Source organism: Dicentrarchus labrax, unplaced genomic scaffold, assembly GCF_905237075.1.
Source record: "Dicentrarchus labrax unplaced genomic scaffold, dlabrax2021, whole genome shotgun sequence".
Taxonomy (NCBI): Eukaryota; Metazoa; Chordata; class Actinopteri; family Moronidae; genus Dicentrarchus; species Dicentrarchus labrax.
In genome coordinates this window covers 6,512,330-6,539,317 of record NW_026136707.1, presented here as the reverse complement: position 1 = coordinate 6,539,317, position 26,988 = coordinate 6,512,330, and the positions used below count along the sequence as shown (strand labels likewise).

At 38.2% G+C, this 26,988-nt stretch overlaps 1 protein-coding gene across 2 annotated transcripts in view; it reads right to left on the bottom strand.

Annotated features, from left to right (window-relative positions):
* Positions 1-26,988, bottom strand: part of LOC127366875 (mannosyl-oligosaccharide 1,2-alpha-mannosidase IA) — a 188,531-nt gene that overhangs the window by 98,774 nt on the left and 62,769 nt on the right. For both annotated transcript variants that reach the window (XM_051406233.1, XM_051406234.1), the window contains exon 2: positions 5,277-5,373. In XM_051406233.1, coding sequence (XP_051262193.1) covers positions 5,277-5,373 — 97 coding nt within the window. The remainder of the gene's footprint in view (positions 1-5,276; positions 5,374-26,988) is intronic.

Here is a 26,988-nt window from a genome sequence, read left to right as displayed (position 1 = left end):
TCTCCAAAATTACAGCAACCTCTTTCACATCATGCAGTACTTATGCTTTTCAGGTACTGAGAATATATACCTCTTTGGCAACAGTTGTTCATCTATAGCATTGACTTCATGTATTTCTGTCATATTTTACCAAAACTAATGACTATTTCTAAAGCTTTAGACAAAGTTAATGGAGCAAATGTTCTTATCAGTCACATTAAACTAGAATCTGGAATGGATCTCATCATGTTGCTCTCCTTAATTTCATAACGCTCCAGGACATATAATATCTGACATGATTACCCTGACATGAAGTAATCTAATGAAATCAAAGCGGAACAGGAAACATGGAAGAGCTACCGGATGATACTTAATATTCAACTAATCAACAACTCAATAATTTATCTGTGAAATATATTTAAGGTTTTCTACTGCAATATTTTAACACTAAATTTATAAAATATGTTAATATCATGCTTACTATTTAAAGAGTACTTGAGGGGGAAAAAAGGATATGAATGCGCACATTTTAACTTTTCCATCAGTTCCTACTCCTCACTGTGTGGGAACTCCCACACAATCTTTCAAGAGGCAGAATTGCTGAAAGTACTGTAAATAGCCCAGTTTTGTCTTTCTAATTGCCCTAAGCTAAATACACTTTTAATAAGCTCTGAAACATACTGTATTTTAAATGACAAAAGGGAAACAGGAGGAAAAGCCTATCAGAACCAACTTTGGTTAAGAGGAAAGAATAAAGAGAGCCGCTCTCAGCCTTGAGGGTCACGACAAAGGAAGGAAGAGAGGGATTACAGTAAAAATAGAATGGTATGGGGGGTTGAGAAAAAGACTTAAAGGAAGATTATAGTAAAATGAAAGTGTGCCAGAGAAGGGGAGTAAGGAGAGAGGTACAGCAGCAAAGCGTCCCTCTCTGCCTTTCTGTGGTTTGTGTTGTGCGTCTTTGAGTGTAGAGGAGAAGGGATGTTCTGGTGACTCGCAGCATATTGACAAGCTTCTGATACAAACGCTAACTGTAGATCCAATCTCGCCACGTCTGTTTACTCTGGGGATTAAATTAAAAAACACAGCATCCAATTTCATACCTGGCTTCTCGCACCACCGTTCACAATGTGACATTTACTCGCTAGCATGATGCCCTTTCTCTCTTCCGCTCCCTTTGACTCCCCCTCTCTCGCAGCTATAATGCGCTATGTAGCAAACAAGGGTGGTTAAGAGCAGAAAATGATGCCAGCTTCACACAGAATGGAAATATATTTGCCCATGGGATTAACCATAATGTTGCTTCCCTTCCCCCTACATTTCTATACTGCCAGATACAAATAGCTTATTCTATCCCAGCTTTTATTCTGTGCATTATCGGTTGGATCGGCATTAAAAGGTGCAAGGCTTAGTGGATAGCTCCGCTGCACAGACAAAGATGGCAATTAGCTGCCAGAAGTTGAGGATCACACGATTCCATTATGAGCAACCTTTGGCTTCAAGTGTGGCTTCAATGTGAGATGTCTGCTGTGGAAAACAATTACACTTTCTATTAATAAGTGATTCATAACACACGTTATATAGCTATAGAAAGCAACCAAGCAGCAATCACAAATTGTGTGTTGGAGCTTTGATCAAGGAGCATTTTTAGTCAAATGCTTTCCTCTAATGGGAAAGGTTTGCTAGTACTGCTGGTCCCATGAGAATGAAGCACCAGCTTGTATCTTACTGCACATTATAGCTGCTTTTACACAGTTCTTTTTTAAACTCTTGGGCCACATGATTGAGTCACATTTGCTCTCACAGACATTATCCCATATAAAATGCTGTGTTTGTCCCATGGCCTCGAGCTTACAACACAAGCTAACTATATAGAACCTTATAAGCCTGAAGTGGGAGAAAGCTCATGTAAATGAGCGGCTGGCAGAGAAAGCCAAGTGTTTACCAAGCCAATGAGACCAACATATTTTTCTCCTGAGCCTCTGCAGATAAAATGTAGGTTTCTATGGAGATACCATGTGGGGTGGTATCTATGTGGTATCTGTGATTGCTCAGCTTGGGCTGCTTGTGTTTTCTCCACCAATGCCTGTGGAGATTATTGATATTGAAGGCAATACAAAGCAAGATGAAGGAAGGCTCAGTAATCTTTTCAGTAACAGACATTATGCAAAGCTTCCCTAGCATCACTCTATGTCACAAAAATTGACACAATTACTTGGAGAGACATAATTAAAGCATGATACTGCCAGATCATGTATAATACAGCCATGTGGTGTTGCAGGGATGGTATCAATGGGTAAAATTAGACGCTGAGCTATAAATCAAAAAGCTGAGGTATTTACGGCAGGACTCACACTGTCCCATGGCGTCACATATGAATCCAGCTTAGTGGACAAAACCAGCCTTGTGAGGACAAGTACCAACAGAATGCTGATATTTCTCTGTTTTTACTGGATCTGTAAGTAATGTATAGTGATCATGTGCTTGCCATAACAATTTAATAAGCTGATCTCAAGGCTCATTGCTGTGAGTCTGTTTGGAGTATACTTTCTGCCCGCCAGCAGTAAGACTTTAACACAAACAAATCACAGCAACCGACTCTATCATCGTCTCGATCATTCCTCAAGTTTTAGTATTGACAACAGTACAGTCCATTAGTTTTCAATGTCCTCAGTTGTTATTTCTTCCTAATGATGCTTTACATCACAAGCGGTCTAAGTAGAAGATGCCTTGATAAGTTTAACTAACAGATCTATATCCCTTACAGTATATTGCAGGTCATTCAACAAAGTAAATTTTTTCTGCAACAAACTATCAGCCCAATTAAATTGAAAAAAGTCAGGTCAATCAACAAAACCTACGACAATAAATACCAGCGAGTGGGAAAATCAATTTCTTGTGTTTTCAGCACTTGTTATTCTGTTTTTCGTCAAATTATTGTTTCTCTAATTATTGTTTCTCTAATTATTGTTTCTCTGTCTTTCGGTGACTGATGCAGGCAATGTAGGGTGTTTGTTAGTTAATCATGGGATAATTACATGTCAGCGAAAAAATTTTAAAATGTAAAAATAAAGATGTTCTGTCGAGTCTTTTTAAATTAATTTAACAATTAACGTGAAGTAAATTATGGGAAATATAAACTGTGAATTATCATTTACAACAAGGCTATGATGTTTATTTTATGTGGACACCATCTTGTCCCACTGAAATGGTAAAATATGTGTTTAATATTTGTTCTCCTGGGCTTGATCAGCACTTAATGCTTCACACCATCACTTTTACATCTTTAACTTAAACTCAGTTTACATTTGCATATGTACAAGGCTTTTATCACTGTATGTTTTTGTTGTCTACCTTACTATTAAGCTGAACGCAGCTTACTTGTTGAATGGAGCAGTGTCGTGGGAAGATGCTCAGACTTTTAAAAAAGTCGCCACAAACTTTAGGCAAAATTGTTTTGGTAGATTTCGTCAGAAAATAATTCGGGATTGGTTGCTTTGAAATAGAATACCTATTACACGACTTAAGGGCAGTGCTTCAAAAGGACTCCTCTTAACTATGAACTTGGCAACCTTGGGGGAATGAGAGCAGCAAAGAGATCACAAACTGTATTTTCAAGAGAGCTTGCATCATCGCCTTAATAATCCCGAATCCCTACAGATGTGATGGAGGAAGACAGTACCAGTCCAAGTCTTATTAAGAGCTGATCCGCCTTTTATTAAGGGCTTCTTTATGGGATTTCCCTCTGGCTCAGCAGTGTGAACTGACTGATATGCTCCACTGCAGACGACCTGAGGACCTCTCTGGATCTGACTTCAATTAGAGGCTGTTGGAGACTGTGACACCCCTGGCAGGTTGTGAGTTTCCTGTGCTGAGCGAAAGGTAAGGAAGATGTGATGACAAAAGCTCACAAGGCGCAAACGGGTGCAATATGTCACCTTTCAACTGACAGCTCAAAACAGATAAAGAGTAGAAGAGTGTTTTTAATTTTCCCTCAGTATGATTTGAAGAGGGGCATAAGTATGTTCGCAAGTTCAACTACTCTTATCAGCCTTGATTTATGAATGTTTCTAAAATGAAATCCACTACCACAAACCACAAACAATAAAATAATAATAACAAGACTATTATAAAAACCTACAATATTACAATGACCTTCAATAAAATAATTGTTTCCTAAAATACTGTACTGTTAAGGGTGCAACTATTCTGACAACATTTTTTTGATTAATCATTGAATCACTTGATCTGTAAAACATTGTAAAATGATCCCAATCACAATTTCCCAGAGCCCAAGTTGAAATCAATGTACCAACACCAACACCCAAAGGAAAGAATTCAAAATAAAGTAAGATGTTAATTAGAAATAATTCAGTGCCTTTTGCTATATAAATGTCTTAAACGATTATTCAGTATCAAAATTGTTGCCGTAATTGAGCATGTATGCAGTTTGCACACAGTGCCTAATGGGGCAAATGGGCTCCAAGTTAAAGCACAGCACAGAGAGTAATACACAGATAATTAATAATTTACAGAAAATATAAATTACACCAACTGCAGATAGGACAAAACAGGCAGCTAACCACTTTTTTGCGTCCACCAGAATGTTTCCCTATTGCTCTTCCCTGGATGAAAACATCGCCTATATGCATAACAATATCAAATTTCTAATTATGTAGAAATATGTTCTGCAGCATAGTACACACATCAAAAATAAAGGATTCAAATTGCTCCACTGGTTTCTTTACTTTGAAGAGAGCTGGCTGTCAGTTTTAGTTTAAACGCAGCTTGAAGGGCAGCCTGTGTTAGTTTGCTTTTCCTTATTTGGCTGGATTCATTTCCTTGCGATATCTATTAGGCTCACATGTTACTAGTGTTGCAAGATGCTGAATATAACTTCATCACCTCTTTTTTTGTTAATGATAACAATATCTTTTCCTAAGTTACAGGGAAACCAAAGTGCTTCCAAACCACTTGAGGGAAGCAATTTCTTCAATGGAAATTTCATTATCAGCCTCACTTTGGTTTTTGCTTGTCTCAAACTTTCACAAACCTGACTCAACTTTCTGCTCTTGCCTTCTTCCTTATTGTTGATAGTGAAATTTTCCATTTTAAATTTCTGAATGCCCAGTTAGACAGTAGATAGAGATCATTCACCGGGAACAATTTAAATGTTAAGGTTTAGTATGTCTTAGTGTGGCTATAAAGTCTTTCCTGGTAAAAGGTCAACAGATCTTGACAACAAAAAACTTGATGACCTTTCTGGCCTTTTGAGCCTTGAGCAAAACGTTGACACTTACCAAACATATTGCCAATATGCCCGTTTCTCGTCACAGGCCGCAGCTCATTCTTGCCCCAGGCATACCGCTTGTAGTTGTCCCAGGCAAATTTCATCATCTGCAACATAAACAGAGGGCACACATACCGGTCACTGGACTGATAGCAAAGCAGCATACCTCCAAACCTAGATGTAATTAAACTGGTATAGCTGGAAGGCAAAGGGAATGATAGCTTATTGATCAGACTGGATTAAGGACAAGCATGCAATTAACACACACATACAGCACACTGCTAAACAAAAAGATTGACATTGCCCCTGCAGCTACTCTCCTAAATTAAAGATTGAATGATGTCAGTAGATGAAAAGCAAGCTTAATAGATAAGAACACATCTTGGCAAAGAGAGTATTTTTGAAATTGATGCTCTGTATTCCTCCCAACCTGCCAAAGAAAAAAGTGATCTGGATGTGATTTGCAAAGGAGGAAACTGTCTTTGATGCAGTAAAACAGAGAGCAAGACAGGGAAGTGAGAGATGAAGAAGAAAATTGTAATCCCATAGTTGAGTGATGAATCTCTGCCTGCAGCGACACACAGTTACAACTAGCCTAGTAGCAAGTAAAGAAAGTTGGTTTATATTAATCAAATAAAATCATGAATATTGAAATAAGAAAAAATCCCCATGTTTGAGAAGCCAAAGAATTCTGGGCATTTCTGCTCAACAAATGTTGAAATTGTTGCAGGATCGGGACAAGCTGTGTATTGAGAGGGGAGCATTATTAAGTGTGTACCCTTTTTACTAATGTTATAACTTTATAACACAGCATCTAATAACCCACAACTAACTCTCTTCAACAGTGTAAAACACCACAGCGAACAATAATGTGTGACCATTTGGGGTTGTGCAATAAAAATACTTAAATACTATGAGTGTTTTATGTGTGTTTATAGTGTTTATACAACTATTTTGAAAATATTTTGTTTTGTAAAAGGAAGCTATGTTAAAGTATGTTAAAGAAAAGCATATCTTTTTCATTTTTAAGTCCTGTTTTTACAATAAAAACTGTTTCATGCATTCTGATTCCCTCATATTCCGTCATTTGTGGGGCCAAAAAAACCCTGTAGTTATAAATGCTTCCAGCATATACATAATGACAATAAATGTTTTTATATTCTATGTACTCTTGACATTAGAATAAGATCACTATAAACTTATATAAAGGCCTAATCATGCAAAAAAACACAAGAAACCACAACAATAAAAACAGTGATATATTGTGAATCTTTTCAGAATCTTTATATCTCCCACCATCGTGTTGCTGTTGATATGGAAATGAGCTCAGATGAAGACAGGCTTATTGGTTCTTTATCTTCGAGTTCCACTGATGTCTTTCAAGTATGGAAAAAGAGCAGTAGTCATATGAGCCGTGTTTCCTAATGATTCAGCTGTTATTTTTACATTTTTCCTTTTATAATAAATCAAAGAATGTTTTCTTCATACTGTCATCAAAGAGATGGCATGATGCGTGGACATATGGGCAATGCATATACACTCTTGAAATAATTTGAAAACTAATTCCAGCTGTAGTACACACTTCACTCAGGTGGGCTTTCAACAGTACCATGTTCACAAAACTCAATTATCTTCAACACAATAAAACAAACATGAAGAAAGTGTGTACCATCTATTCAATCTGTCGAAAAATAGACAGATAGTCCAGGATTTGATTTTTTTCTCTCTGTGGTTTTCACAGTGACATAATGTCATCTCTGTCTCTATTATCAATACTACATGAGACTCCTCGTTCTTCAGAGGTGGGCTCATATAAGCCTGTGAGAAATAGACAACATGAATCCGATTACCTCTGACAAGGCCTCCAGCAGAAAATCCTCTCACCCTAAAAAGCTCATTATAGACACCTCAAAGAATATAGAGCTCCAGCCATTTCTCACACTAAAACAACATCATCCATAAAATACGCATTGTTTCAAATGAATGTTAAATGTCCTTCAGATTCAGGACAGCATCGACTACGGGTCATGGAGCTGAGATTTGATTACAAGTGAATAATATGACATCAAACTGTTTTGAAGCTACTGTGCCAGCTTAATTTGGGATTTGGCATTTGTGGCACAGCACACATTAAAGCACTGTGTACTGAATAGAATAGAAGAAACAACACAATCTGCATCTTTGTTGTTTTCTAGAGATGTTTATCTTAATCTATAGTATGGCATCAAATCTGAGATGGAAGCATTTTAAGCAGTGCTTCTTCCATTTATAAAAACAAATACCAATAATGTATGCAGAAGCAAACTCACAGAATGTGAAAAACAAGCACACAATATGATTAAAAGGAATAGCACCAATGAACCATATGGTAAAAATAGGTTCACAAAGGTAATCATTTTCTTTAGAAAGTGTTGAACGAACAAAAATAGTGCCAGTCTGATTGTGTCCAGACAGAATGTTCCACCCTGTAGAGTGAAAACCAGCAAATGTCTCAAGTTTTATTTGAAACTTACTCCATCTTTTATAATGCCAGCATGTCTAGCTCTTCCAGCAGCTTTAAAAGCAAAAGAACAAAAGTAATAGGGAAAAGGTGTTTGCACAAAATGTGGAATTTGGTAAATGTTAGAACTCTGTGTCTCTCTCCGTTTCTTTTGAAGGATGTTACAGACTGTTTGTCATACTGTCACTGCAGAAATGATCAAATGGCATGATGGAACCTGCGAGGGAAGCAGGACTTTATGACCATCATCAAATAAATGTTGGGGAAAGTAGAAAACAGGCAGATGGTATGCTCTAACTGCATGACTGTAGGCAAAGAAAATGTAAATTGACAGCATTAATCAACGATGACATGACTCTAAAAGATGCTAAAAGGAAGGATTTAATGCAAGTAATATCAACTTTCACTAGGAAGCCATCCGTTTTTGTTACTATTCAATCTATAAAATGCCACAACAACAACAGAATACAACGCCTATCATTATTTTACAGAAGTTAAGGTGACAACTTCTGGCTTGCTTTGTCTTACTAACAATCTAAAAGTCAAAGGCATTCAGTTTATAATGATAAACAACAGAGAGAAGCAAAAAAGTCCTGACATTTGAAAAGCTGAAACCAGCTAATTTTTTCACATTTTGCTAAATAAATGATTATAGCAATACTTTTGCACCTTTGGATCAGGTGCATAGAGGAAGACCATGACGCAACAATACAGAACAAAAGACCCTTTATTCCCAGATCAGTGATCAATACTCCTCATTGTGAATCAAAAAATGGGTTTGACCACTGACTGCACTAAATACAATTTCTGAAAAAACAAGTACAAAACAAAACTAGTACAAATTATTTAGTAAATCGATTCGGTCCCTGTGGACAAAAGTAGTGTTTCTACAGCCTTGTGTCATTGATTTCAAGGGGAATCCGTCTGACCTGGTGGCAGACATTAATAATAACTATGTAGAAAGAGACAATTGTTATGCACTTGAGTTGAGTTGAGCCATCACTATTAAATTGAGACTGTTTCATAACATGTTAAAAACAAAATACTAGTTTTAAGGGACATATATTTTCATAATAATTCATATCATTTCATAATTAGTAACATATGACCTTTTATCAAGGGATAATTCTGAATAATTGCTGGTTCCAACTTCTTGAATGTTTGCTGTTTTCCCCTCTTTTATGTTTGGCCATGTTCGGTCTTTAGGTTTAATGAATTTTGGTCAGACGTCACCTTGGGCTCTGATAAATTATTACAGGCATTTCTCACTATTTTATGAGATTTTGTAGATAATTTATCAAAACAACAACTGATTAATCTATAATGAAAATATTTTTTGGCTGCAGCTGGATTGCTAGTTTTCTCAAAGAATTTCATAACAGAGAGACGTCTGGGGTTTTATGATAAGCAGGGTTTCTGCAGGGCTCACCAAGTTAAATTTAAAGACCTTTTTCATACGAAATAGAAAGCAATTTAATATATTTTTGACGACCATACCGAATGCATCGGTAGGGACAATATGGCCTAGAATTATCTATCATTATATCCAGTTTTTCAGTACTTCCCAGGAGTATATATATAACAATAATTCCTAATAATGTAATCAATCAAAATCAAGCAACCTGGACCAGATAAGCAGCGTAAAGGGGATGGATGTATTAACCAATTGAAAATGATTATTCATTTAGTTTCATTTATGTTTTTGCTGAAATTGAAACTTGCCCATTATGACATGATGAGTTTCCTTGCTACTGCAGCTAGCAGTAGTGACAGTGTTTGAAACAGGTCCGATGGTGCTGAGTGAAACTCCACAAAACAGGATTAAACAGCGTCCTCAATCACATACAAAAACATCTCATAACTAACAGTACTACCTACAGCGGTCAAGAGAAAATATTTAAGACCCTTGAATATTAAATTAAAGATGTTTTAATTTCTTGTATAGTTTTTTTGGAGGAAACTGGATTTGCTTTTTAGGACTTTAAAGACCTGCGGATACCCTATACAAGGAAAAGCTTTTTTTTTCATGTCAAAATGTGAGCATGAACAAACTCACACAAGAATATTTGAAGCGGTTTCATTCAGCTGGAGGGAAACAGATATCTGGCATTGTGTTTTCACATCCCTGCTGTTGTGTGCTACAGAGGGTCAAAGTGTGGGAGGACCGGGGTCAAACAGCCGTAGGATTGCTGTTGAACAACCCATCATCACAGCACACAACACACACAGCACTAATCAATAGCTGCAGCCACAGCCAAGCATTCCACCCCCGATGCTGCTTCTCCAAGACAGCAGGATGACTGATTTATTTCCAGGGGCACAAAAAGCAGACAGACATGATCTGACAGGAAACAGACCGTTCTTTGGTTAAACTAATTGGCTGGTTGTTGGACAGAGGAGGATCAATAACTGAACACAGAGCTAGTGATTAAAATGAATCAGGGATTGACCAGGGATACAATGTGCCAATACTAAGACCGTAGGGTCAGAAGTCATGCACTGCTAATTGTGCTCAAAAGGATGGTCACACAACACCAACCAGATCATAAAAGAGAGAGAAAAAGTTACACAAGTGATAACATCTGCGGCATCAACTCAAAAGCTTTTATTAAAATCCCTGAGGAGGAGATGTAATATCCCGGTTTTCATCATATCCAACATAACTGATACTGAAACTGCCACAGTATTAATTTTCCTTTCCTCAAGTAAAAATGTTTTGTTTTGATTTTTTAAATAATGAATTCAAGGTCACATAAACTCTTTTTAAATCCCCCAGAACTGTAAATAAAGTGTACTCCTATGAACATCTGTCTACACTCAGGGCTGCACAATATGATTAAAAAAAAACACATATGATTCATGATTAGTGGGAATGATCTTTTTGCATCACAATTTTCAGTTTCAGGGATATTTTTTACTGGATATTGCACTTGGCCATACTATAATATTTAGATTAATTATGCAGTAAAGGTCATAAACACTCGAGAGGAATTGACAGCACAGGAGGATACAGTTATTTTAGTGTCGGTACTCTCCATCCTACCTTGATAATCTGCCGTGTCAACATTAAAAGTACAATTTAGGGCTAAATCCTTAAAAGTCCTGATCTTGAGTCTTAATGTGACAGTTTTTAAGTGCAAAAGCACAAAAAAGGTTATCTCTACATGTGCATCAGACTCTGTCAATAGTACATTCTGTAATCACCGCAGGGTTAGAATTAGACTTGCATGAATAATGAAACCTTGGTTATATAACTTGAAGCCGTTTTGTTTGACTGAATGTTCTGCATTCACTTGAAGAACAAGGTGTTTTTAAAATTCAAGGATTAATGAAATTTTTTTGTGTTGGGATCCACATTTGCGCACAGAACAAAAACTCTCAAATGAATGAGGTTGAGGAGCTTTCACAGCTAGTTGTTAGTTACTTTTTTTGTTAGTTTGAGTTCAAACCACTTTGGTAAATTTAGATATACAATATCCAGCAGCATAGTCACCATGCCACTAGTGAGGCTTTTAAAGCCCGTTTTATCTATCACTGCAAAGATGAGACTTATCTAGCAAGGTCCATATTTAACAGTTTCAAGTGATGATGTAAAAGAAAAAAACGATCTGGCACACAGCAGAGGCTATCTGAACTAACGTTTCTTTGAGGCAATGATGTAAAAAAAAAAAAAAAAGAGAGAGAGCGATAACAAGCAACTTCTAAACCAAAAGTACTGTTGCAGAGAAAGAGAGGGTATAATGAGATGTTGCCAGAGGGAGAGGTCTAAATCTGGAGTTTATATGAAGAGGTAAGTCTTCTGAATGGTAAGGGTGTGCTAATATCTTAATAATCTGATCAATAACTATCCACACTTACCACAAACTAAATAAAATTACTGACATAATCATCAGCACGGGAGGTTTTCCCACAGGGTTATTGCCAAAGAGACTTGCTGTAGTTTAGAGTTGATGCGGTGCATCTGCAAAGGTGTTGCTATGGTTATTCGGAAGCTGCAGTTTTATGACACACTCCCATTAAAATCACTCAAATAAAGAAATAAAAGTTACCATTTTAAAAACCTATTCATGTAAAAGTAAAAGTACCTGGTTAATAAATTACTCCAAGTACTAGTCACTCTCCATTTTAATACTAATACTTGCAATTATGAAACTATTGTAAAGTTGGCATTGCGTTAGGTTAACTGCTTTATAAAGAACACCAATTTAAAAGCCCAACAAACTACTAGCTACAAAATAAATTGATGTCATTATCTCATATTCAAGATTAACGTTACACATGAGACACACTTTTCCCCCCAGGGATCAATAAAGTATTTCTGATTCTGATTCTGTGATATTAACAAAGCTAACGTTAACTAACCAACTACATTTTAATCTACAGTATGTGCAACTTACTTCAATGTGCTTGCATAGATCAGAAGAGGAGTTTTTAAAAGTGGAGATCAGTGTTTTTAGGAAGGCACAGCAAGCCCTTCACTTTATTAGATTTTGGTATAACAAGTGGCCAGATGTGGCCATGGACTGCTGCCTTTTCTTCTGGGTTTTGCTCTATCATTATTGCATCATGATCAAAAGGCAGCTGATACTTCTTTTCTTAGATCTTTCGTAGATTAATGGCTCAAAAATATACTTGGGTTAATAGTAAAGGTACCATGAAAGATGAGTAGTACTGGTTCTTTAAGAAAAACTACTTATTTTACTCATGTGTGTTCCTTGCAGTGCTTTACTACCCACCCCTGTCTATCAGAGAAAAAAGTAAAAAGAACATTTGTATAGCTGTGGTAGGCTGCACTGAGAATTCACATCCACTGTGGTTATAACTAATTAGCTGAGAGTGTGGGCTGAAATGGGCTGCACCACCAATGATGATCACTACTCTTGCTCATTCTAAACATGGTACTGGCAGCTGGACTTGGACTCAGTGGCCCCCGCGTGGCCCAGGAGAGATAGATATACAGAGATTAACTGGTGGGCTGAACAATTTGCAGCTTATTCTGGACAACTAATTAGAGCAGATCTCCTGCTTAAGGCACAGCAACAGTCCTCACCCCCCGATATCAACACATTCTGTAGCTGTGTGGGTTTCTTCAAAGAACCCTGCTGTGGGAACTCGCAGCGCACTACATTTCTGGTATAATGATAGAAAGCATTTTATACAGGAAATATATCAGATATGTTCGAAAAACACAATATTATGTGTAAAACAGAAAATATAAGAAAAGCCTAATTAAGTGTTAAAAAAAGTGAAGAGGAGGTTGTGGAGATCAAGAAGTTGGGGTGTTGTATATGCTGACAGAAAAGCAGGACAAAAATCATTAAGATCACACATTCTCAACATTATGCAACCCTACACTATTACTAGTTCTGCGGCAGATGGCAAGAATTGGGCTGCATTTCAGCATGCTCTTATACTTTGTACATGTTTATTAAAAATAAGAACATAATCAGGCAAAATGAATAAAACTAGATTTTCTTGTAGGAGAAAAAGATAGATGCTGAAAGAGATACAAAAATAAATAAGCCTCCAGGAAATATTTCCGTGTTTTCTGGTGTGTTACAGCCTTTAAACGAGAGCCTCAAAGCTGTGTAGTAGTCATACAACCCACTGGGACTGTCCATGTTGAAAATGTACGCACTTTGAATTAGAGCATCCATCAAACAGTATGACACCCGAAGCAACCCTCTGTACCTAAGTTTCCAAGTTTTCTAACTTGGCCATATTTCTACTCTCATGACCAACTCGTCACTCACACTTCACTGGAAAGAACCCATACGCAGCTTGTGCATAGAAAGCATGCTGTGTGTCTTAGCAGTGAAGATAAATTAGGTTTTATTTCATCTCATCTCTGCTTTGACTGGCATGGTTTATCATCTATTCTATCTTAATCATCTTAAGAGAAAGCCATCCTGATTTATGGAAGAGAAAACACCTGTTAAAATATACCATATGCATTGGAGAAACAGAAGAAGTGAGAAGATCACATGTGTGATGTTGAGGTTTGTTGTCAGCTACCACATGGCAAGTCAGCTGTTTAGAAACCACTTGCCTTAATCATACTGTGGTCCAAAACTGACAGCAGTCACATTAAAATCAGATGACGGGGTTAAATGAAAGGATCTGCCATCAAGCATCTTTTTGAATATTTTACCGGGCTTTCAGTCAGTCAATCTGGTCCTCAGTTGCTCTAAAACAGAGACACTTAATGTGATTGGATTTTTTATTTACATCATTTTTTTATTAACTAACTTGACAGGATAATGCTCAGATACTATAAAAGTAGAATACAATTGCATATCTAACCAAATGAATACAAAAAAACCTAATAAACATACACAAGATAGAACAGTACACATCTAGCATTACATAATGGCACAGCATAACACACATGGGAATTAGCTATAATCCATAATGAGAACAAATGAAAAAGAAAACAGGAAAGGAAAGAATAAGCAGATGTTTGTGTTTGACTATTAATAAGCCACAGCTTTAACCGGTCAGTGAAAGAAAGCTTAGGGGGACTGTTCTTTATTGTTTTTGTTATACATGCCAACTGTGGGGTTCTACATTTCATTTTGTGAATTGCAAAAATCTTTCTCTCTAAAAACACTGACAAAACTATGTATAAACCATACTGACCACAGAACCTCTTTCCTAGCGAAAACAACGTGGATCACTTTATACCACATCAACAAGAGTCTTATAAATATACATAAAGCATGCCTCAATGCTCGCTTGACACATTCCCACCCAGCACATTTTGTAATGCAGTTGTTATGTTTGGTTCCATGAGCGAAGCATCCCTTTAATCTGAGGAGGCTTTGGGTGGATCATGGGTAATAAATCACCACAGCACCCTGGCATGGCAGCCCCAAGACGCTGCTGCATTAACGAGGTGCTGTGTCATCACCTGAAGCTGAGGGGACCTTTGGCAGAGAAGACACAGAATCAGCTTTCCTCCACCGTTTCCCCCTGAACTTCCCACCTTAACTCGCACAGCCACCGCCCCCACCCTCACACTTCCTGCAGCTTCCAGTATTAGACCTGTTCTGGAGCACAGCCATTTCCTGCTTATTAAAACCACATTTATGGTGAGCAGTGACGGGGCCTTGTAGGTCCCTGAAGGCCAGTGAGGTCTCATCCTGAGTCAGCACAACAGTGTGGTCAATAACAAGCAAGTACCAGTGCAAAAGAAAACGTTGTACAACAGGCAGCATTGAGCTGCAGATCAGTCATGCATGGAATTAATGAATGTGTGGGATCAATCCCAAAATCAGCTGACCATAAATACAAGGTGCTTTCCATAATAATGGCATTGCTATTTAAACCTCTGCATTACTAGTGTACTAATCCTACTTTAAATCATGTTTAGTTTTGTTACTTTCTGATGGATGATGTTGTTATCCAATTTCACTACAAAGCTTTCACACAGTTCTGTGCTATCTTTGACGTTTTGATGTTCAATTCTTGCAATAAAAATCTAGATTACATTAATCCTTTCCTCAAAAAACGTTCAAGAACTATTCACATCTCCCGAACTTGTGTAAATCTATAAAATATGCAAATTAACTGTACAACTAATCACAACAGACATCTTCAAATATGTCTGCATGGTCCTTGTAATTAACAATAATTGAGTCAGCAAACCTTGGTGCACTCAAATGACGACATCCAGCTGCAAGACACATAATTGGAGAAAAGCGCTGTTACAACTGACGTGGACACCTGGATTTGAGCTGTAAGCACCAGATTTGTTTCCGCAGATAATTTCAAGAGATTTTCTGATGTACTATGTTCAAGCCAATTATTGGTGTCTGAAAAAATTACATACATTACTTTATTACATCAGAACATTTCAACTAACAGAATTTCAATACATGTAGATTCACCCTGGAGTTGTGCACATATGTTTTTGCCTGTATCCCTCTGTCTCTCTCTGGCAGGTGTCCTCACCAGTCTCTCTAAAACGGGATCATTAGGAGAGATATGTGGCCTGTGCCAAGTCTTCTCCTGAGTGTCTCCCACTGGTGGGTTGAGAGTTCCAAAGCGCCATGAAAGATTTATGCCAAGAGAGAGAGAATCGCCACAAGGAGCCTATTAAAATATCTGGACTTGGGTCTTGAATTGTTGGGGAGGCAGACCTGGTGTATTAACGTGCCTAAATGGCCCCAGCAGAGCCAGCTGATGATGAGTAATGAAGAGAAAGGGAGATGTGATAATAGAGTTCTGAATAGATGGCTTTAACACTGTATTCAAGGGAGTTAGAATCACAACCAACATTTTAGACTTTGTCTTAAGCTGGGCAGACACTGCCTTTTTTAATTAGCACTACAGGTTTCAATTTGCCTTTCTACATGGACAGAGCCTGTGACTTTTATGCTCACTATACTGTTCAAAGGACCTGTGATGATGTTTCTGCTCATACTGAACACTGATCCACTGGTTGCTTTTATCTACGGACAATTCCAATAAAGTTTATTCAAACAAGACAGCCACGTCCCCAACAATGCTGGCAAAAAGAGGAGAAAGGCAGCATTACTTTGTGCAATTCTACTATGAATGCCAAGTAAGAAGAAAGAAAAAGGAAAATATGGATCCGCAGAGGGCTGGAGGATGCAGACAATATGTATGTCTGTTCTGCAGCGTTCACTTCAAGTTCAGTTTTATATCACAGCAGTCTCAGGACTACAATTTAGCCTTTTGACAGCAGCCACTTGGGAAATCAGACTGCTGAACTGCTCAAACTGGAAGACAGTTGACTAAGATTTCTGACATGCCAGAAATCCAACTGGTCGTCCGTGATCCAGATCGTTGACCGTTCAGGCAATTAATCGGACATCATGACTCCCTCAAACTGCACATAAACCAACAACAGACTCCTCCTCAACAATTTCCTGACTCTAAAATTAGTCAGGGAGTAGAACTAAGTCAGGGTAAAATTTGGATCATTAAGTGCTTGCTCAGCTTTAGTGACAGTATTATCAGCACATCATTGTCAAGTGGGATCAGTCTGTTCTAACCATGCTGGGTATGTGAGCCCAGAGATGACCTTGCTTCTCACTGTCAGGCTTACCAATCAAGGTCCACCAGTTGTTGTAAAGACACCCAGCTGTGAAACAATCACCAGATATAAAAGTGGAAAGGACAGGGAGATGTTGGTGGAATGGTGCAGCAGGCTAACAGTTTGGGAAATCTTTTGCTCAGGATGAAAAACTACTTAAATCAAGCCAATACTGTATGTTCCAAAACGTATCTCTTTAAAGCATGTTTATATTTTATTGAAATACTATTTTTTTTTAATTAGAAGTGAAATTAACTACTGAGATTGTAAACATGTACTGACTTTGCATTTCTAAGCGAGAAGTTGGGAATTGTCTTGAGCATTGCAGTTGGCCTACAGTTAAGGCAGCGTCTAATTGCTACCAGAGGAACTGCAGTTTAAGAGATTTCCACAATGATTTAAAAGGTCCTCTGATCAACATATTTCCATTGACAACGGATGAAATAACTATATATAATGCAAAAAGGGTCGACTGTAATGAAGAACCTGCAGAAAATTAGAGGTTCACAGATACACAACTTCAAATGAATTCTAGTATTGCTCTGTGGCTGCTGGGTGCACACGCAATATGCAGAGAACAAATTTGTTTTTAAATTGTTAGCTACATATGCTGTATACCCTGGACACCAGTTTGAAACCCACTGCACTATGGTGTAATTTTCTGCATACTGCTTCAACAGCAGTCACTGTTTAGAGTGACAACTTGACTGAAACACTGGATTAACACTTGTTTTTAGCCAAGCTGCTCTTTCTTTCAAGCATCCAGCACATTACATTCCAAAGCGATGTTTGTCTGCACAAGAGCTCTCAAGGCTCCAGTCAAACAGTTTTCCCTCCTTTCAGTTTCCTTGGATCACTGAGCGAGGCCTAATCAATAGACGCTGCCACAAAAGTTGATGGATTCTGAAGGAGCGGAGAGCTGAGTGGTCTCTAAACTTAGTGGAGCAACAGGAACTTTCACAAGAAATATCGCACAGCCAATAATTCTCCTGAAAACCCCTAACCTGCTGCCTCTCACGCATCTTGTTGACAGCAGCTCTCCTCAAAAACTGATGCGGAAAATGATGGGGTTATTCGAAGTAAATACAAACAATGCTACAGTGCTTTTACAGTATTATTAGAAAAAGTAAGGCAGAAGAGGAAGAAGAACGAGAGAAACAAGGACATACAGAGAAGTGGGAAATAATTTGTCTGCAAGAAATTGCCAATTTGAGTGGGCTGCCTGGGGATAGGGTTCCACTCTGGGAACCACACAGTGTCTTGTGAGGATCTTATTAGAAATGAATCCACAATGTCGCCCCTTGTAGAAAATTTTCAAACAATGCCACATGCCTCAGCACCAGAGGAAGAGTTTCACCAGAAGTTATTTTGAGAGGAAGACGTCCAAGTAGATCAGGTCTAACTCAAATGCACCAGGGAGTGAAAAAGGGAGCACCATTAATAGATTTATCAAGGTAAGATGAGGAGATCTGGATTTCTGCAAGTTCATTTCTGATGAAATGAGACTAATGTCCTGTATTTTATAGTGTCACCTGCCTTGTGTGATTTCCAGATTAATTTCATCTCAAGTTTGCACCCTGATATAAACCAACCAACCACATCACAGTGTGTAAATGGTAACCCTGTGTTTTGTCATGACTGTCAGAGCATGGAGTGTGTTAGATTGAGGTAAAATCTACTTCCTTGAGCAACCATAGACCAAAAATCACACAATTTACTCAAAATAATTGGCATTGGTGAAGAGTATCAGGCATCACTGTATGTCTTCGTGCGGTGAGTTGACCGTCCTGACATTTTGCAAGTCTGCAGCACTGGTACATTAGATCAGAGAAAACCCTTCAGACAGCTGACTGGTTCACCCACTAGTGCTGCTGAGAGAGAGCAACAGAATCAGATCAGTCCTGACATGCCTGATCATTTGTTGGAAGGGGAATTTATATATGTAAAACAGGAATAAAACTGATTATTATTAGTCATTTTGTTTACTATTACAGTTGTTATTGTTACTATTATTGTCTCTGTACATTTCTGTCTCTCTCCCCCAGTCTTTTTCTTTCTACACCTAGAGCCGGGATCTGCTCAAGGTTTCTGCTTTTTAAAAGGAAGTTTTTAGTTGCCACTGTCACCAGGTGTTTGCTCATGATGAGAATTGCAGTACGTTGTAACTTAAGTACGGTCTAGACCTGCTCTATTTGAAAAGTATCCTGAGATAACAATTTGGCACCACACAAATAAACTTTATTTGAAGTGTGAGTGAACTGAGCAACACTATCAAGGTGGCCAGTTGAATCAATGATGAGCAGCATCAATGTCAGACAATTTTCGGCCAACAAATTAAACAGAAAGCAAAAGTAATCTTAGAAAATCCAAACTATCCTTGGTTAAGGATGCAACGATCACTTTGGGCTCTGCAAGTGCGAGTTGTGATGACAATTTTTCTCTACTTACTTACTTACAACTACTACTAGTTGCAGCCTTAAAAAAATTTCACATGATGAATTCATATATGCCATAAACGGCCTCTTGGTTCCCTGCAGAGCCTAGTATTTAATGTTACCCAGCATTTGATTGTATCCTTATTTCTACTTTCACAGTTTTTAATCACAGATTTTTATAGTATTTTTAATTTAATGTCTTCTTTTGTCTTGTTTTCATTGCAGTATCATTGTTGTTATGTTGTTATGAATTTCCTATTAATCAATCAATAAGTCAGTAAGTAAACATCAGATTCCCTTTTGCTGGATATAATAAACATACAGTAATTTTTTACACGGAATCATCTTCCAGACTTTCACAGTATAGTTTGCGCTGCATTCATTATTATGTATCATTATACATTTAATTGCTAGAGTTCACACTGTCTAACAGAAGTGGCAGCATTGCGAAACAGAAAAGTATTAGTAGTAAGTCACAAGTGTAAAAAAGTATGTGTGCCTTGCTATCAGACCGAAAGAAACGCTCACAAAAGACATTCACTAATGGCTTATCACTTTGGCAGAGCCTCAGACTATGTTTCAATTTCTACTGATCCTTTTCTATACAGGCTGGTAGCTTTGAAACACCTTCGTTTTTTTTGTATGATTCTTCAAACACAGAAGCAAGCCTTTGAACTCACAGATGATCAACCTCGCCATTGCTTTCATCTTAAATTTGTGACTTCTCCGGAATGGAAAAATAATTTGGATACCAAATGTTGTCAGTGGTGAATTGTTTGTGCATGTTTTCCCCTGAAAATAGCATTTCACAGAAAACAGCAATGAAACCAATTCATTTATAACATTTCTGTTGATAAAACTCAATTTGCATACCAAATGTTTATATTGTTGCTTAATTTGATTAGTATGACACAGGCGTATAAGATAAAATGAGAAATGAGATAATTTATTGTTGCAATTCATTATTTTCTAAATAAAAAATGACTGCCCTTGTTTTTCTGAACAGAAACAACAAACCACCACCAAGGCTTTACTGTCCTTATATAAATCATAAATCATGAAAGAAGCACTTAATCAAATGGATAAAACAGCGACTCTGCCTTCCATTAGCAAGCATGGAAACCAACAGACCTCTTAAATTCTAATTTAATAACTGGGCCTGCAGACGCCACATGTACAGATAAGCAGAATAACCTCTCGGAGGAACAGTTCTTTAATTTATTATCACTTTCAGACACAAGCAATTTAAAATGCAAGATGCATTTTTGCTGAGCTATGAATGCAGGTTGAAGAAAGTTATATATTCCTTTTCTTTGCCTTTGAGGTAGCAGGGAGATCAGTCACCTTACCAGAACTGTTTGACAGCCCTATTCTCTGACTTTAATGAAATCCAAACTCAGAAAAGAGCCAATTTCAATGTTCAGACAATAAACCCTTCACTTCCTTATCCTCCGCTACATTCACACACAGCAGAACAGGCATCTCCCTGCCTACACCCACATCCAGTAAATCCCCCAAATATCATCTTCAATTAAAAACAATGGGAGCCTAAGCTTTTGAGCATATCATGACTATATTAACACATCAATAGTTCTCCCTGGAATTTTTAAGAAGCATGCAGTGACGTCTGGCCTGCTGACATCTAACAGAAACAGATAAGTCTGTGAAAATGTTGAGGCTGCAATCTGTTGTAAACTACAAGTTTAATATAATTCTTTATTTAAGGCGGGAATTTTACAATAATTACAAGTCTGCCATTTGCATAGCTGTTCTTTCGACATGCTAACGACAATAACCATTTGAAAGACAATTATTCATCCGAAATTTTCAAGCCTTTCAGGCCTCTAAATCACAGCTTGTAGAGACAAACAGAGAGATTATCACCTGAATCTGAAGTTCCCCTCAGTTTTACAGAGCTTTAAAGTGAGTTTCAGGGCATTGTTTAGCTGTCTGGCCTGCAACTTTACTGTTTAGGTTCACTCTCATACCTGCTCAGCGACAAACAGCAGACAAATACAGATAGCGACTAGCTGATGAACATAGTGACACCATTTAAAGAGCCAGATTACCGTCTAGAGTTGGTAGAAACCAAAAACAGAGCTAAAAGAGGGTGAATATATTACTTATATTCAGCAGGTGGCCAAAAACACAACTCCAAATAAAGGATAATGTAGCGCTGTAACTGCTGGATATGTAAATAAGTTCCCATATCAACTTAAAAGGTGATGACATGTCTGGTGATGGTTTAAGACTTCCAATATAAAGTAATGTAGATCATTATTTTTTGACTGAAATTTTTTTATCAAATTTTAATGTAATTACATTTATTGCCAGGCCTTACACCAGTCCAAAATAATCAACATAGCAAACCGACCTTGCCGCAGAGGGGGAGGGAAATCAAATTGAAATCACTGTACAGAAGGAAATGAAAAAATATTTCATAAGTCACTTTCAAAAATAGAATAGATCCAATCACGCTGCCTAGGCTTATAGAAAGTTTTAAATCCTGCATGAGGAAATGACAGGTTCACTTTAATCTTTGTACTTTCAGCGACAAAATCTCAAACGCCTATCCCTATTTTTTAACCAAAGCGACACACACATCACCACAAACTGTATACATTTTTAGCACAGCACAACAAATTGTATCATTGGTTGTGATGTGAAAGCATTAAAGGCCTTTGTTAAGCCTTGAGGGGATTATTGATCACTTTAAGTCTGCAGTATCAGTTTTTAAACACAAACCTGAAGGGGAAAAGAGATTTACCACATCAGACGTTATTGTATCTGAAAATAAATAATGTGATCAGCTCTACAGAAATGGACAAGAGTTTACTCAGACATCTATCTGAGTAACTCCAAAGCTGCAAGCTAAAGGCCATGTTATTCGTGTGACAGAAGCACTTAATGTACCAAGCTATCGAGCCACTCCAACTGGATTAGCAATCATATGTGAGCTATGCTGTACCATCGTTGTGCATTGTGTCTAGATGGTGGAGAACCAGAGGCAAACGCAGCTCAGCTGAAGAATAAAACAGCAAACTCCAGCTAAAGGTGACCCTGTACTCTATCATAAACGCAGCTTTCAAACCCATGGATTAGTTTGTCTTCCTTGCACTAAAACCCACACCCTCAGAAACACCAATCGTATCACCTCCCGGCCCCTCAGATAACAGCTATTACACAGCTGCAGGGAACTCTGAAATGGTATTGAGAGATGGGGTGACAAAGGTTGTGGGGAACAAGTTTCTAATAAGTGCTGCCTGAATCTTGAGTGCAGTGAAGTGCTCTGGTCATCTCTCAATATACCGTAATTCTGTTTGTACATGGGAGGTGAGTAAACAGGTGTAGTATTCAAAAATGGCTTTATTTCAGAGGCATGACAAGGTAAAGCTCACACCTCAACACAGACAAAGAGGAGTGGAACAAAATAGAAAAAGAAATCCATAAAGGCCAGTCACGAAATGTCTGAACATTGATTACTGATGGGTTAAAGGGTGAAAGTGAAATCCCGACCATAGACAGTTGAGCTAAGATGAAGACTGGAGAACATGGGGACATCTTTAGCTGTTATTTGAAAGAAAGAGTGTGTCTGCAGAGTCAGAGTGAAAGGCACAAAGAGAAAGCATAGGTATATCACGGTGTATCTCTGACAACAAATCATAAAAACTTTAAGTAGCCTCCCTTTCCAATGAGGTTTGACTAAACAAGACTCTAGAGGGTGAGAGGGTTATTCTCTCCAACAGATACCATGATGACAGATCAAGTACCTGCCATGTAAACAAACAGCTAATTATGAAAACCCTACACAAAGCTGAAATATATCCAGTGTTGGAGGTAAGAGTAAGTGTGGAAACAGCTGATTATACTGCCTAAAGAAAAGAGGAGAGGAAAAGCTTCTCCTTGAGTCCAGACGACTATAAAAAGGTTAAAAGAGAAAAGGTTCAAAACCGGCAACAAATGCAATCTTTACACCACTACTAAAGCAAGTGGCATTTCTATAGTCAGGGAGAAAGAAGCTATTCCATTATTATTTTTTTCTTTCCTTTGACACGGTGGGAAGTCTGTTGGCAACCACTTTGCAATCATGTGCAACTTCTTTTTCTGGGGTTTCAACACTCAAATTCTTAATAAAAGCAAAAGGAAAATAGATCTTATTTTAACTACTTCTCAAAGGGGTTCAAACTGTTCTTTCTTTAATTTTGAAGTATGCACTCTCAACAGAACAATTTTACATGTAGACTGAGGCGCTATATATTTTCTTCAATGCAATAAAGAAAATGTTACTAAAATACATAACACTAAAAGGGCAAAAAAACTAATGTGTGTTGAAATCCATGTGTAGGAATTGTCTGCCTTTTATTTTAAACATCAGCATGATAGCACTGCATTCTTGATGATTTACTGAATTTACATTCGACGAGCAAAGTCATTTAATCAAATATTTTAGTTTCTGTTTTGATCCACCGAAAAGCTTATGGAGCCATCAAAATGTGCTTAATCATAAGCTTGGAAACCACCTGCTGTGTTACTTACACCTACTCATTCCCTGAGGGGGTTGCAGTCAGACACCACTGTTCTTTATGCAGCTCAACGTCAAAGAAACACTCAACTGCTAATAAATAGAAACACTTTGACCGGATGCAGGTAAATAACTTATGGTGCCATAATGTAGCCAGTTTCATAAATACTGAATCTTAGAAGGCTGTTTTTATATAAAGAAGCTCCACTCCCACTAAAGGAACTGAGGCGAAAAATGTATGCAGCCATGGCAGAGTAAGGACCTTGGATTAAAGCTTGTCGAACAAGGCAAATGTTCCTGCATGAAGAGGGAAATTGCTTTAGTACACTTAATGTGATTTAAATTATTACACATATTTCCATACAAGAACCACAACTAAAATCAGCCTCTTTATGTTAAGTTAGCGCAGAGAGAGTTCTTGCAACATTTGGAGGTTTTTTCGGTCCCCCGAGTTCTTCAACTGCCATAGACGAGGAACATGGTGTTAAAGCCGTTCCGTGTCTCAGAAAAGCTTTCTGTGCTCGAGTTTCAATCCATTTTACCCCCTAAAATGTGTCTTGGGAGTGGGAGAAAATGAGTTAGAGTCTGCAATGCCTTGCTTTTCTGAGCATGGCCATTACAGAAGATCCGCAGAGACGGAGCAAGAAACTTAAACAAACCGAGAGGTCCGTCTTGGCTGTTTTGTGCGAGATTATTGTTTCACCCCTTGATCCTTTCTATTTTTATTGCTTTTCGTTCTTTTGCTTGTTTTCCCTTGCCTTGCCTGTGCTTACCTTTGCTTAGCTCTCTTATCTTGTATTCTCTTTACTGTTAAGCCTATTTTTCCATCTCCTCTCCCATTTTCTGCCATCTTCCCTTAGTCCCCTCTCATCTCATCTCCTGTTTCTATTTTAGTTTATCTGATGAGCTACTGAAGTGGTACAGTGGACAGAAAATGGAAAATAAATTTTCATTTGGCAGGTAATATTTTTCTATATAAAGGGGCCTGTAACTTGCCATCTGTCGTCTGCATGAATGACTTACCACAGATGGCCAATAGTTCTGACTTAGGAAGACAGAAGCTCAACATGGACCTATAACCACGTATGGCCAGTCTGTGGTTTAAGCTTTGAGAGTGCAGCAGGCTCAATGACACACTTTCCAGATACAACTACCTTCTGTAGTCAGTAGATACTGTTGATTCTGATATTTTCTAAGTGCATGCAGCCCTATCCGTTGTGCTGGGATTCAAATGCTTTTTTCCTCCTGTGTCTGTGTCTCTGCAAAACGCTGATAAGTCCCAGAAAGGCTCATATTACACCCTTCTTTCTCTCTACCCCTTTCGTGATCATACCCCGGGGCCTTTAGTTATTACTTTAGTGTGTGTTTGTATGTGAGAATGCCTGTGTGTCTGAAGAGAGGCAGACACAGAGAGAAAACAAAGAGATGGATAGAAAGTACTAGTCTGATTGGAAATGTGAGAAAAAGCACTAAAGCAAATGGAAGAAAGGAGGAGGGAGCGTCTGTTATTAATCTGCCTGGTGGTGGTTCGAGGCAGGTGTCTGCGTCTCCGCTTGCATTATTTACTCGGCAGGCTGAGTGAGGCGGTGAAACCTGCAGGTAGCTGAATCTAAAGCAACACAGTTTATCAGAGATTGTAAATATGAGCCTGATAAATATGTACTCTGTCATGTCCCTTGTCTCATGCAGTGAATGTATGTGACGGAAATGATAAACTGCAATCTGCATTAGCTGCTGCCTATGAGCAGCAGTGGGGGAGATGATGAAAAATCATAAACCTCTGAAAGCCCAGTCCTAAAATGGGTTCGAAACTGATGATAGCGGGATGGTGCAAGCAAATATGTAGACGTGAGAACACACACACACACACACTCAGTTTCATTTCTCAGCTGAATTCGCCCACATTCCTCCCTGGTGATTTAACTTCCTGCAGAAAATCTGCCCCGTGGTGATCAATGGCCATCAGGGCCGAATCCAAACCTACCAAACACACTGTTCCAGATAGATGGTTTTCACTGACCAGACATTGATTAGAGATGTAAATCCAGGCCTGATCCAGACCTGCTCAATATGTGGTTTTAGCCTGAAGGCCAGAACAGCACAGTGTTCTTTCCAATATAGCTGAAAACCTTTAACCCTGTATCCCCTACTTTACAGCTGCATATAAATAGTATCATCCCCTTTAGTCAGTTCACTGCCTGAGTTCACTGTTGAAGAAATGCTTCTTGACTACCTCTGCTCTTTGTCAGCAGCACCAGTATCTTACTTGTACAAACAATCTATAGCTAACCAACAGGGCCAGATTAACTCACTAGGGGGCTCGGGCAAAAAGTCCCCTACTCCTCTAGGCTCTAGGTTTATTATGTTTATATATTGCCAACTTAAAGTTCCCAACAGGTACAATGAATACAACACACTAGACTTCATCGTTTTATTACATTTTTTCAAGAGTCTCAAAAACCAAGCAATGCCCCTGTGCTGAAATACTATACTCAATATATACTAAATATATGTGTTAGTTAGTTTGTAACTGCATTAAGAACATGTTTGGGGGAATATATAACAAACACAGGGCCTTAAAGAATCGTTCAACATTTTGGAAAATACGCATATTCACTTAATGAAGCTGAGTCCGATGAGAGGATCAGTACACACTCATGTATATCTTGCAATTAAATATAAGGCTACAGTCAACAGCCGCCTAGCCTAGCTTCAAGTCTGGAAAAGACCCGATCTGTTCAATTAAGCAAAACCTGCCTACCAACCCCTCAAAAAGCTCACCACTTAACAGGTTATATCTTGTTTGTTTAATCCGTCTAAAAACTGAAGTGTACAAAAGTCAATTTGCTGTTTTACATAACGTTATGTGCCGGTCTATTTCATGGCAGATAGAAGTTGCTAGGCAACCAGAGGAGACTCTAGGAAGTTACTGCTCCCAGCCTAGAAATATTGTGGCACATTAAACATGGGTTGAACCTGTGGATAGCACCAGGGTGGCACTAGATGTGTTGCATGTAATCAGACCATATTAATCTAATAACACTAACGGTACTTGCAATATTTCCTTCACTTTGTTCATCACACATCAGCTACATCGTAGCCTATAGTAGCTACGTGCAGGGGCTAAATAGCAACATCAAGAACCCCCACAGAACTATAAATTCCCTTTAACAGCATAACTGCCGGCAGTAGAGTCCAAATTAT